We start from the raw sequence: 13,519 nt of genomic DNA on the forward strand, positions 1-13,519 counted from the left end.
CAAAAGCACTTGATAGGGGTTTTCTTCTCACTAAGAATGCTTACCTGTCAGGTGCCTGGCTGGCTCAGTCGGAGAAGCATAGGACTCTTGATCTCAGGGGTGTGGGTTTGAGCCCCATGTTGGGTGTAGAGACTACTTAAATAAACTATTTAAAAATGGGAAAAAAATGAATGTTTAACTTGTAAGTCAAAGTAGTACACATATATTTACTGTAATCTTGTACTTGGTTTTGTGTCAAGGTTTTATGCTCGTACATTTGGAATAATTTGATTCCAGTTTTATCTTGCCTTAATTATATAACATTTTTGTAGCACAAGTATTATTTGCAAAACCGTTTATTTAAGGTCTCTTCCCAGTGATGCCAGCCTCTCTCAGCTAGAGGGTTGATGCAGGAGAGTGCTTGTGTGTGTGTTTTGCACTAACACTCATCCAGTGCCACCCCAAAGAAGGCTTCCCTATGTGGCTCAGTCTCCTTTACAAAGCAAAAATAGTCCTTCTTGTTTATGAGAGTCTTTTTTTTTTTTTTTTTAATGTTTGTGTATTTTTGAGAGAGAGAGAGTATGTGAGCAGGGGAGGGGCAGAGAGAGAGGGAGACACAGAATCTGAATGAAGCAGGCTCCAGGCTCTGAGCTGTCAGCACAGAGCCCGACATGGGGCTCAAACTCACGAACCTTGAGATCATGACCTGAGCTGAAGTCAGACGTTCAACCAACTAAGCCACTCGGGCACTTGCTCATGAGAGTCTTGAGAATGAAACGTTCTTTTAAATTTTTGTTTCTGAGAAGGACTGTTTTAAATGTAATCCATACAGTTATTTAAATAAACAAAATGTGGGGCTCCTGGGTGGGTCAGTTGGTTAAGGATCCAACTCTTGATCACGGCTCAGGTCATGATCTCGCATTTTATGAGGTTGAGCCCCACATTGGGCTCTGCACTTGCCGGTATGGAGCCTGCTTGGGACGCTCTCTCTCCCTCTCTCTGCCTCTTCCCCGCTTGCTCTCTCGCTCTCAAAATAAATAAACTTTTTAAAAAATTAAATAATAAACAAAATGCATGTTTTCACATGGGTAAATATTAGGTCATTGTCCCTTTGCCTGCAGCAGAAGCATATCCATTTCTGTGCAAACCTGAAAAGAGTTGGCTGTAGATCTCCTGTCTGAAATGCCTTTAAAGGCTTTCAGCTTATAAGTCTATTTACAATTTGCTGGTAAGACTATTTTTGCAAACAGTCCTATAAGACAGATGAGGAAAAGCTTTTGCCTCTTTTACTGAAATCTCTCCAAATCATCTAACTCCTTTAATATACTCTCCCCTGCTCCCTTAGCACTTTGTACTTGTCCATATTACATGTCGCATTTACCACCAGGCCATGCCCTAATTAGCTGTGGGTTACATCTCCATGCTAAAACACGGCACTGCTTGAGGGCCAGCTCTATATTTTCTTCTTAGCTCTTGGCCATGTTGGGAGATCCTCAGAAATGAAGAGTCCAGCTCTAGGACCTCTCATTCCCAACCCTTTACTTAGAGAGGTTTTGAGGTCATTTTTACGGAGAATGAGCCTCGGGAAAAGATCTTTCAGGAATACTCGTGTATTTCCATCACTTCCAGGACCACACACATAAATAAACTTTGTATTCTACTGTAGGTTTCCTCCTTGGCTGTGATATCTACACTAGGTTTGGTTTCTGTGGCCCTCCTATAAATTGTTAGTTACTATGGAAATGTGAAGACTATAGACCAGGCTCTGTCATGACCAGCTGTAGCTTTAGGTCAGTTTTTTGGACTGCTTTCAGGATTTGTTTGGTTTCAGAAGAAAACAGTTGTGGAATGGATTCTTTTTTTTTTTTTTTTTATGTTTATTTATTTTTGAGAGAGAGACAAAGTGCGAATAGGGGAGGGGCAGAGAGAGAGGGAGACACAGAATCCAAAGCAGGCTCCAGACTCTGAGCCGTCAGCACAGAGCCCGACGTGGGGCTCGAACCCATGAACCATGAGATCACAACCTGAGTCAAAAGTCTGACCAACCCACTGAGCCACCCAGGCACCCCCGGAATGGATTCTGTGTGTGCATTAACAAGGCATAATAGCCCCTGGTTACCTATTGTCATTTTTAGTGTTGGTAGTAAGTGTCAAACCAAAAAAGGATATTTAAATAAAGGGCATTGCCTCATCCTACTTTGAGTTCAAGGTGCTGGGAAGCTCTGCATTTGTAATGGGAAGCTATTACTAACTACCCTGGAAATGAGGTCTTGAATGAGCCATAACCACACCTTGTGTTTTATCCATTGTCTCCCTCTGGGGAGCTGAACACTTTATAAACATTAACTCTTTTACCCTCTGGGCACCTCCACTTAAAAGGTAAATAAGACTGAAGGCTCTTTCTTCTCCAATATAGATGAGGCGGCATCAGCCCAGTGAGGGAAATGACTTGATCTGAGGCGGGGGAGGCGTTCATGGCCTGAGGTGTTTGGAGTCCCAGCAGTGGACCCTGACGCGTGGTAGCCGCTGACACACCCCCAGGAGACGCAGCGCTGCGTGGTTCCCCTCTCTGCTTCTCAGGCGGGTGGGGGTTGGGCCTTTGTCTCACGTGGAATGTGAAATGCTGCAGGGACACGCAATTGTTCTTCAGCGCTTTGTGCTCCTTTATAAGAAAGAAGAAATCGATACGCATTTTCTCCTGCACGCACTTGGCAGCACACTGCCTCCTCGCCTACCTCTCCTACCTCTCTGTCCTGCAGGGGAGGCGCAGCCGTGCCTCACAACAGACTCTGCCGGGTTCCAGGCACAGAGGGGCACACTACTCCGTTTGCACTTAGCAAGTAGGCTTTCTAAAACTAGCCTTCTAACTGGGATCGGTCGTCAGACTGCTGAGTTCAGTGACTGGTTGGTGAACGAAGCAGGGCGCGATGGCCCTGTTGCAGACATCTGGAGGCCACGGGATCCTGGTCACTACTCCTGGGGAAAGTTAGGTGGCAGGTGTCTTGGACAAACCTTTTTTCCGGGGTGCCTGGGTGACTCAGTTGGTTAAGCGTCTGATTTCAGCCGAGGTCATGATCTCACAGTTTGGTTTGTGAGTTCGAGCCCCGCATCAGGCTCTGTGCTGACAGCTCGGAGCCTGGAGCCTCCTTTGGATTCTGTGTCTCCCATTCTCTCTCTCTCTGCCCCTACCTGCTTGCGCACACTCTCTCTCTCACTCATAAATAAATAAACAATAAAAATGCCTTTTTCCTACAGAAAAGAGGAAGAAGTACTTTGAAGGATACTATTAAGAGCCAAAATAGACTGACAGTTGGAGGGCATCAATTTGTATTCTATCAATTAATATAAGTAAACTGCCCAAGCCAGAGCTCTGTCTCAGGGCATATTCTATTTTTGAATCAGAAAATGTGGTATTGGGGTGTCTGGGTGGTCCAGTCGGTTAAGCTCCCAATGCTTGATTTCATCTCAGGTCGTGATGGAGCCCCACATCGAGCTCTGTGCTGACAGCACAGAGCCTGCTTGGGGTTCTCATTCTCTCTCTCTCTCTCTCTCTCTCTCCCTCCCTCCCTCCCTCCCTCCCTCCCTCCCCCTCTCCCTCTCTTCCCCTCCCCTCCCTCTCTCCCCCCCACTTGTGTGCTGGCTCTCAAAATAAGCATTTTTTTTAAAAGAAAATATTTATTAAAAAAAAGAAAGAAAATGTGGTATCGATACCTGTAATTTTGTAGCTTCCTGCCATTAAGCAGTTAAGTGTGGGCCTTGAATGATAGAGAATTTGCTGCCCTTATTAACAAATGGCAGTTTAGGTGACAGCAAGCCTAGCCTGCGGGGCCAGGGCATGCAATGCCCGTCTAGGTGAGGGTGCCAGAGCCACGGCCATGGGTGTCCTGCCCACCGGAGATTGTTAGTGCTGAGAGCGTGGATGAGATTGCCAGGGGAGAGTGGGAGAGGGAAGAGAGGAGAGCCAAGAATAGAAGCGAGGAAAAGGTCTACACCCCTGGCCAGGAGGAAGATGAAAAGACAAAGAGGGAGGAGGAGCAGGGGAGAGCACAAGATCCTTGCACCCCAGGGAGGAGAGTGTCAGGACTTGCCCCGAGGGCCCAGAGTACCTCACACCACCAGGTGCCTGGTGTTTGTGTGCTCGGTGCTCACTGCTTTTGTTTGGAATGGTGCTGGTTATTTTAGTCAAATACGTCCTCCAGCTGATTACCAGAAGCAATAGAATGCCTTGCTGAAACTCTGTGGGTTGCCAGTAAATACCTTCACTAATTTCCATGTGTTTTGACCCCCAAAAGTAGGAGTTAAACTGGAGCTGAGAGATGCGGCACACGCTGCCCCCCAGGCCCCGGGTCGCTGGGCAGCAGCCTTGATAGGGACACAAATGTAACTCGCGTGTCAGTCTCCTCTTCAGTGCGGTTGGAGGAAGTGATTCACGTCTAAGCAGTGAAGCATCCCCTGGCTTTTAACAGGAGCTGTTAGAGGGGCTGCTGTTTGAACAAGGAGCTTCATCTTCCTGAAGCCAGCAGTCACAAAACCGTAAACACAACACTGGCCAACTCTATTGCCGGGATCGTGGTGGCTTGACGTTAATATTAAACATCTCCAGCAAGGCAGAGAGCTCTGCAGCCCAGCTACAGAATAAAAATAAATAAAAATAAAGAGAAAACCCTGCTAAAAGCAGTGAGATGATTTGTCGTCTTTCCTTAGCGAGGCCATTTGTCTTCTCTCGCATCAAATCTGTTATAAAACAGTCAAACTGTGAAAGTGGAAATCATCCCAGGAATATGGAATATTAATGCACAGGAAAGGAGGCAACATCCCTTTTGTCTAGAGTGCCACTGTCCCCACCCCCCCCCATCTCCACCACCCTTATTTTTTGCCAGTCCACCAAGGTAAATTATTTTTCTTTAAAAGAATTTGAAAGACTCAAAGCTAGCGGTAGGAATGACAGAAGTTTCAAGTATTTTTCTTCCTTTGTTCGAGTGGAGTGAGTGTAGCCGACTTGGGAACCAGAACAGAGCACAAGTGAGGAAACCGGGACAGATTCCACCCCTTGTTCGTCTCGTCTCCCTGGCCCTCTGCCCTCGCCTTCCTTTCCCCAGCCTTTCAGTTCCTTTGTTTGGGCCCTCAACCTGCTTCCTTGAACATTTATAAATCTCGAGTCTGTCTGATCTTTAGGAGACAGGCCAGAGGCCACATGTCACCATCTGTAATTTAAAGCTGCAGGGCTAAAAGCATTTGCAGAGGTTTGAAGGACCTAGTTCTGACCTGACCAAAAGAGCGAATTGGAACAGACCTTCTAGAGTCTCCTTCAAGCCCAGGGAGGATGGTGATGAGAGCAGACACACTAGGTAATTTATGGGCGCAGTTTGCCGCGAGCCACACCACTGGCCGAGTCCTTAGAACCACGTCGTGTACTGCCACCTCGTGGCGGATTTGGGTGGCTGCGGTTCAGCCCGCGGCTGCTTAGAGACTTGCCTGGTCTCCAGATTTAGGTAATTAGTGATGGATGTGGGCCTCCTCGGAGTCCTCTCTGGTACTTTGCTAACTTGATCCTCTTAAGAAATAAGTCCTAGGTAAGAGAAGGCTGCTTTCTTTTCTTTTAACTTCATTTCGTGTGTGTGTGTGTGTGTGTGTGTGTGTGTGTGTGTGTGTGTGTGTGTGTTGGGTTTTGGTATGGAATTGTGATGAGATTTCAGGAAAGGAGCCTGTGAACCACTTTTTGTTGCTGGGGGATGTTGGGAGGAGAGTAGGGGAGAGAGTTAAGGGCTGACCTTTGGGCTATATTCAGGATCCAAATTTTCTGTCGTGATTTCTGTCTGTTGTCCTGACTAACTGACACTGCCTCCTTATAAGGGCTGCGTGTGTGTCTTCACTTGGATTGCGTCCCTAACAGTCCAGTCTCAGAGACCCGTTCCAGCATGTGTCTGCCTCGGATGCCATTCCTGTGACATGCTGGGGTTCACCCTCTGCCACAGCCCCCAAGGAGCACAGGGCAATTGCTTGCCGTTTGGATCAATATATTTCCCCTGTTAGGCCACAGAAACATTTCTCAAGTGACTTTCTCTCACTCGTAAAGTCACTGATATGGATGAAATGGATTTGGGTCAGAAGAAGCAGAAGGAAAAAGATTAAAGGAAGGTACTATTTTGTGTCTTACGTTTTGGGGAGCAGATCACAAAGCATTCAGAGGGGCAGGAGGACCGCTTTGTTTGGTGTCATTGATCGGGGCCAAGGAATAATTGGCAAGATATCTTGTTCAGTCGATATTTGGAAGAGAGTGGAAGCTCCATGAAGGCAGGGGAAGTGTGAGAACAGAGGAGGGAATAGAGTCGCCTGTTCTGCCCACTTTGGATTAACTAGGCTGCACCAGGCGCATCAGGATTAGCTCAGAGGATCTGAGGGCCTTACTGTCGAGAGAACTCCAGATTTCATCACAGCAGGAATGAACTGTTTCTTTTCACCCAGCAAAGAACAGATTTAGTTAGGAGAAGCCGTCAAATAATTGAAATGCTGCCACAGGGAAGGGCAGTCAGCTCTGTCTTCTCTCTTGGCTCCGGAGGGCCAGGGGCCCATGGGTGGCAGTCACAGAATGGCAGAATTGGGTTCAGTGTGAGGAAGAACGTTCATACGTCTCTCCCAGTGGAGCAGGTCCGTCTAACTAGACACATTTACTGGGTCCATTCGCCTTCCCAACTCAGCTTCCGCTGTGTCATTCACAGCCTCCTTATTCCTACAAAGTCTAATGAAGCTCACGTAGGCATCCGGATAGGTGTGAGGCGCATATCATACGTTTGTGTTGTGTTTTGAGGCAGGGACCTCCTCTAACCGTGTTCATGAGCTTCCACAGCACGAGTAAGTACATTGTTTTCAGAACACAAACGTGAAAAAAGGCAGGCTTCAGTTACATCGCCAATGATTTTCCCTGCTGGCCAGTGTGAATTTCTGTTCCGGCTGTTCCTACACTGACCCCTAAGGATTCGGATTTGATCAGGATTCTGCTGGTTGGAACCCTTAGTCTCTCTTTCCCTTTGTGTGTTTCATCATGTTTTTATTCTTAAATGGCTACCTAAGGGCTTGAGTGAAGTGGCAGCAAATGCTAGACCACTTTTGTGTGCAGCACAAGGTCCTCAGGGTGCAGAGAGAGGGAGAGGCTAGAAAGGAGGAGGGGCCAGGACGCATTCTGGGATGCGTCTTGTGTATTTGGGAAGACACTACCCCCCCCCCCCCCGCCCCAGCCACAAAGCAACAAATGAACAATTTCAAATTAATCAAGGGCAAATTATGTGTATAATGTTAATCAGGAAAGCAGCGATACTGTCTCCGCTGGCACATTTGGAAGCCTGGCTTCCAGCTCCTGCCTGTAATACTTGCTCGGGGAACACGATGTACTTTGGGGACTGTGCAGGCTCCTTCAGGGAGCAGTGGCATTGCTGCTTTCTCAGTGCCTGCCTCTGGCCACGGGGACAGAGGGGGTTCTTGACAGCTTTGGGGTTTCCGGGCCACAGGAGGAGGAGTGCGGTGTTCTGGAGCACAGCCAGTACAATTGTTTCCGTATCCCAGTGCTGCAAGCTACTGACCTAGCAAATTGAAAGCCCCACACAGATCATGTGCAGGTTTAACGTGTCTCTTCGTGCCGATTGCCCGAACAACAGCATGAAAGGCTCCGGTTTGTGTTGCGGTGGGAGGTGCACACGAGGAACCGAGGGGAGCACACTGAGGTGCACACACTTGGGGCTGCAGTCTTCTGTACACACGCTGCCCCCCACTTCACCTCGGGCCGCCACGAGGCTTGCCCACCACCCGAGTGACCGTGCTGCACGGATCGCTCAGCTGTGGTACTTTGAGTGTCTTCAGGAGAATCCTGTAATAAATAAACCTAATCCTGATACACACACACACACACACACACACACACACACACACACACACACATTCTGTCTTTATGGAAAATGGCTGCTAATCCATGATCATTTTTTTTTCCAGAAACAGGTTTTATGATAATATAGTAAAAATATTAAATTAGAAAATGCCTCACTAAGGGTTATAAAACCTTACTACACTAGAGATAGGTAATTATCCCCTCTACAGCCTAAATGACAGTTTAAAAGAAATAAAAATGTTAGTGCTCATTACTTGCTTTTGTAGGTTGCAATAAAGGGTAAGTTAAATTTTAATTCAAGGAAGAGCCCCTGCTATCGACCTTCTACCTTAGGTCCAAGTCTTGTTAATTACTCCGTGGGTTATTCTCCTGCATGACACGAACATTAATACATTTTCCACAGTGGACGTTCCCACTGGCCACTGAGGCTGGGAGTGTGGGGGGAAGGGAACAAAGAGGGGAAGGCGGTGCAGCTCAGTGATTCAAATCTTGATTCTTGAAGTGATAGGGAGCAGGAATTACGTGGGTTTTTTTTTTTTTTTAAACCAAGTTCATTATGCATAGCCTTAAGGGGACCTCAAGTATTAAACTATACACTTACCCTAGAGAATCAGATGAAGACAAGGTTAACCTGAAGGATTGATAGTTTAGCTTCTCTGCATGGCTAAATCCTGGTTAGGAAAGATGCTGCAGGGAAAAATGTTCCATGCAGCAGAAGGCAGTCTGACCCTCTGTCCCATGGTGCCTTTTTATTACCTAGTTTTATTTTTAGTTTTGTTTTCCTTGGGATGGGGAAAGGGGATGTGGACATGTTCCTTTTCAGATGCTTTTATCTTCCCCCCCGCACTGGCACCACATCACACGCCTGTCTGGGTTTGGGGGAAGTATGCAGTGCTCCCCCGCCCCTGAGTCTTCACACTGGGGTGCGCAGAGACTCCCCAAGGGGAAAGTAGACGCGCATTTTTTGAGAGTCGATTTCCAGATGTGTGCTCTTTCCCGAAGTGGGGCTGCTTAGGAATGCACCTGAGCAGGGGCTGTGGGTCTCCCTCACCTGACACACAGCCCGCCCGAGCCCCTCCTCTCTGAGGCGGAGGCTTTCTGCCCACTCCAGGCCCCCTAGCAAGAGCATGGCTCCGTACTGGTGTGGGATGGAGAACGGAGGGCACTGGGCCTGGGTAACCAGCCCCTGTGGGTCAGATGGTCCCAGATCTTTATTTTCAACAAAATTGCAAGAGAACCTAATTGAGCTGTCAGCTCGAAGATCATTAAAACCAGTTTTTGGTGGTAGATCACTATGTGCTTTGGGGGGGCATGTAATTCAGAAGAAATTGAAAGAATTGGGTGACCTTGCCGTAACGAAACTCTCTGATGCCCATCTACTTGTTCACGTGACTTTTCTCCTTACTTGTGTCTGCAAAAACCAACAAGCAGGGATAGACTGGATGCTGAGCACTCTTTCATTCTGGCACTAAGTGCTGTTCACCACGGGTACATGAAAAGCCTCATCCATATCATGAAGGCATGCAGTTCCAGTAACATTTTATATATTTACGTGTATTAAATGTTCACCAAAATTATGTTTTATTATACCATGGTATATGTCGATTTTATCATAATAATTATGTAATAATAACACAATCCAGAAGTACTTTTTAATTACCTAGAGCCTTATGGTGTCAAGAAATTAAAACGTTTTCATTTCAGGGGCCACCCAGGTGGCTCAGTCGGTTAAGCGTCCGACTTCGGCTCAGGTCATGATCTCACGGTTCATGCTTTCGAGACCTGTGTCAGGTTCTGTGCTGACAGCTCGGAGCCTGGAGCCTGCTTCGGGTTCTGTGTCTCCCTCTCTCTCTGCCCCTCCCCTGCTTGTGCTCTGTCTCTCGCTGTCTCTCAAAAAATGAATAAACATTAAAAAAAAATTTTTTAATACTTTCATTTCAACTTCTGAAATTTCAAAATGTGTTTCAATTTACATACTTGTTTTTTGTGGCCAAGAAGTATTAATAGGGTGATCAATAAAAGACTTTCAAGCATAAAACAATTAGGACAAAAATCTGTAGGGAAGAATCAAATGGAAATACGAGTTTAAAAAGGAGAGGATGCTGTAAAATTTCCAAGTTGAAGAGTATGTTTATGTGTTATTTAAATGAATGATGATGAGTATCGAGTCAGTATGGCATATAGTTTCCATTGGGTGCATTACAAAAAAAATGTAAGAGTTTTATTTCAAAAGTTAGTATTCACTATGTTCTGGTAATTATATCCTCTGTAACTATTAAATTTATTGAGAAAAATTTTGTGTCAGCTTACAAAATGTGTGAGGGGGCTGCATGGTTTTGTGAAACTCTGGGGCTCAGAGCGGCCACGGTGTCCAGCCTGGCATGTCCTGCCGCACAGAGCCTCTGCGGGAAAGACGCACTGGGGCCACACTGAGCAGAGCAGTTGGAGCCTGGGGGCTTCTTCCCGGTGGTGCCACGGTGCTGGGGCTGAGAAACAGAGGGCTGGGCAGAGAAGGGAACAGGAAAGTCTGTTCGAGGCCGTCACCGTATTCTTGGTAAGCGATGGTAAGACTGGAATGGCTAGTGGAGGCCTCGAGGGACGGGGGAATCTGAGATGCTTTGAGGGTAGAGACGATCCCTGATTGGTGGCAGGTGATGAGGAAGGCACGGAGCTGCAATTACTAGGAGGTTTTAGATTGGAATAATCCCTTACTCCTAGTCTCTCTCAAACTATTTTGAGATCCCAGACCCCTCAGCTTTCCAAGTTGCTTTGCCACTAACAGCTGCATATGTTTGTCAGCTTTGTCCACTTGAGTGTGAAATGATGTTCTATCAAAACATGGGTTTCTGCATTTCACTCTCTGCTCCCAACATGTGAACCCTGCTGCGGCCAGTAACTGCTGCCTTGGTCCAGGCGCTTCCCTGCGATTGCAGCGCCGAATGAAAGCATTTGCTGGGCGGTAATGATGGGGTCTGGGGCAGGCGAGCAGGGAGCAGGGAGAGGTGGGAAAGGGTGTGATTGCCAAGGCCTGAATAGCAATCCCTCTTGCCAGCCAGTGCAGCCTTAAAGCCATACTAATCCTTTCTGTCGTGGCCACTCCCCCCCCTCCCCCCCGCCCCCCCCCCCCGCCGCTTATTGCCATTGAATTTTTTGCGTTGAAATGGCGAGAGAGGCTTGTGCTTATTGGCAAATAGGCCACGGTGCGATACGGGGAAGCATCTTTCATGTGATGGAGCTGGTGATTCGGAAGCCACTGCCTTTGGAAGCGAGGCTGCCTGCCTCTCGTTTGCATCTGGTCAGAAGCGGCCCGCCAGCCTTGTGCTCTCCGGCTGGCCAGGCCGAGCAGGCAGGTGTACAAAGCACAGGAACAAAAGAAACAACGGAGCCCCTGGTCAACCTGAGGCCTTTGTAGGCCTCAGAGCTGGCTGGTGGTTCAGGGTGAGGGGGAGATTCCTGTGATAATACTAAAGACCCACGGTTTCCTAAGCCACACACCTCTGCCCACACTATGGTCCCCAGTATGATGGGGTTTGGCTACGTTCTGGGCCACTGGACTTTCTTCTTTCGGATCTTTACTTTTTTAAAAAAAAAGTTTTAATATGCTATTTTTATTGCTGGGTTTTCTAACGATCGTACCTCTGTTCCCACCCACAACCACAGCCACCGCAAGATGACTTCAAAAACAGACTCCTAAGTTTTTGTGTTGAAGTCTTACTGAACCCGCACAGCTGTTTGAGGGGTGGTGGTTTGGTGTTTTGTTTTGTTTTGAAAAGCAGATTTGCTGAAGATGGCTCTCCGATTATGAGGCCACTTGTAAAAGCCTGTTTTCTTAGCCACGACAGCTGGCTGTCTTTTTATGGTTCGATCTCGAGAGTGTGAAACAGCAGGCACAGCTTTCTTCTGGGGTCGTTCCCTCACTGGCACAGGACCTCAGCCCTGTGTGCCTGCTGTCCCTCCGTGAGGATTAGTGGCCGGGCCATCACACGGAGTGCAGCCATGGGTCACCTGCCTTAGGCGGGCCGAGTTTCCTCCCTCCGTGGCTCTCCACCCTCCTCAGATCCCGCAGGGAGAACCTGCCCTCTGTCCACAGGGGAAGTGTCCTGGAGCTCCTGTGACCATGGCAGGAGGGACCCCACCCCTTTTTAGATTGCCAGGCCTTGACACGTAGCTTTGGCCAGGTGGCTGGATGTGTGTTGCATTTGATAACAGAAACAGAGGTTGGAAGTGATACTTTATTTTCCAGGGCCCAAGACCCTGGCATACTATCATTTTCTAAATTTCGAAACCCAGCTCTAGAAATAAATTAGCCAATCGAATTATTTATTAGATTGAAAATAGATAAAAGGGGCCAGGGGAGTGGGGAAGAGCCTTGCTTCTATCACCAAACAGCTGCACATGTGATAGTAATTGGAATCTTGTTGCTGGGTCATTTTCATTGTTTTTCAAGTACTTCCAAGTCCAAGAAAATGTATGAAAACTAAATCATATCCCCCTACATCCCATGTCTGATTGAATCCTCCTCGTCGTGCGGCAGTCTCATACATCCTATTAAAATATTCAATCTTGTTTTCTTACTTGAAGAGCCTGTCTGTAAAGGGCAAACTTATAGAAAACCCATTCCCTGGAGACAGGTATCTAGCCACACCGGACTATTTACATATTTTACTATTTGATTGGCGCTTCTAGGTTCTTCCTTCCTTTGTATTTGTGAGTAAGGGCTGTGGGATGCATTTTTAATTACAGGGCTGTGTTTGCAATTGAAGAAACCGATTGGGGCATTTCCCAGCTTCTTAGTTCTTGTTTAACCTTGCAAAGTTAACCAGTTTGTTTTGTTTGTCTTCCAGGACAGAGTTGTATCGATCTCTTTTTGGGCAGCTCCGCCCTCCTGACGAAGGCCAGAGGGACTGACAGTGCCCATCTCTGTCGCTGCGGGCCTGAGGCAGGGCCTCTGAACACCACGGCGCCTTAGCCAGGTCGGCTCCTCGTCGAGCCCCGAGTGGAGGAAGCCATCGGCCAGCAGGGTCGAGCACATTGGGAAGTCCCAGGAAGGGGTGCGTGCAGAGCACATGCCTGCTAAGTCCCGGGAAGCCTGGAACCAAATGTCCCATGTCTTCCCTGCCCCAGTCTGCCAAGGACCGGTGCCCCACGCCCTTTCACCATCACAAATAAAGAGTATTGTCACTGCCGCGCTGCCACATGTGATTTCTTAAGCAGCAGAGTAAGTCTGACTCAGGGCTCTAGAGGGGTGATGGTGTTTGTTGGGAGGGTTTTCACTTTTTTTTCTAGTCAGCCTCCTCTCGCAATACAAAACCTCACAGGAGCAATAATTCTGGGCTGAAATGCTGCTTTCGGGGTGGATAACATTTGGTGATTGATCATGGCTCTGAGGAGCAAGGAATCCCCAAAAACCTATGAACTATGCCCACGAGACTTTGTAACATGGAGGTATTTTCTTCTTTGTTGCAAATACAAATCCCTGCCTTCTTTAGTTTTACCCATAAAGATTCTTCCAGAGCCCTTTTCCATTCTCTCCATTCCTAAGTCACTTTATTGAGATCAGCTCTGGTGTAAATCTAGCAGGAGGAAATGATTCACTTGTTTTTCATCCAGAGGTCAAAAGCTGGAAATTAAATCCCCATAAGGGGGATTTATTGGCATGCT

General features: G+C 47.5%; 1 protein-coding gene across 1 annotated transcript in view; it reads left to right on the plus strand.

Moving 5' to 3' along the window:
* The window catches only part of AATF (apoptosis antagonizing transcription factor), a 103,809-nt gene extending 90,766 nt beyond the window's left edge, over positions 1 to 13,043 (plus strand). The window contains exon 12 of the mRNA XM_019424038.2: positions 12,703 to 13,043. Coding sequence (XP_019279583.1) covers positions 12,703 to 12,766 — 64 coding nt within the window. The 3' untranslated portion in view covers positions 12,767 to 13,043. The remainder of the gene's footprint in view (positions 1 to 12,702) is intronic.
* Positions 13,044 to 13,519: the final 476 nt, after the last annotated feature.

Source organism: Panthera pardus, unplaced genomic scaffold (assembly GCF_024362965.1).
Source record: "Panthera pardus isolate Hobbes unplaced genomic scaffold, ASM2436296v1 HiC_scaffold_3, whole genome shotgun sequence".
NCBI lineage: Eukaryota > Metazoa > Chordata > Mammalia > Carnivora > Felidae > Panthera > Panthera pardus.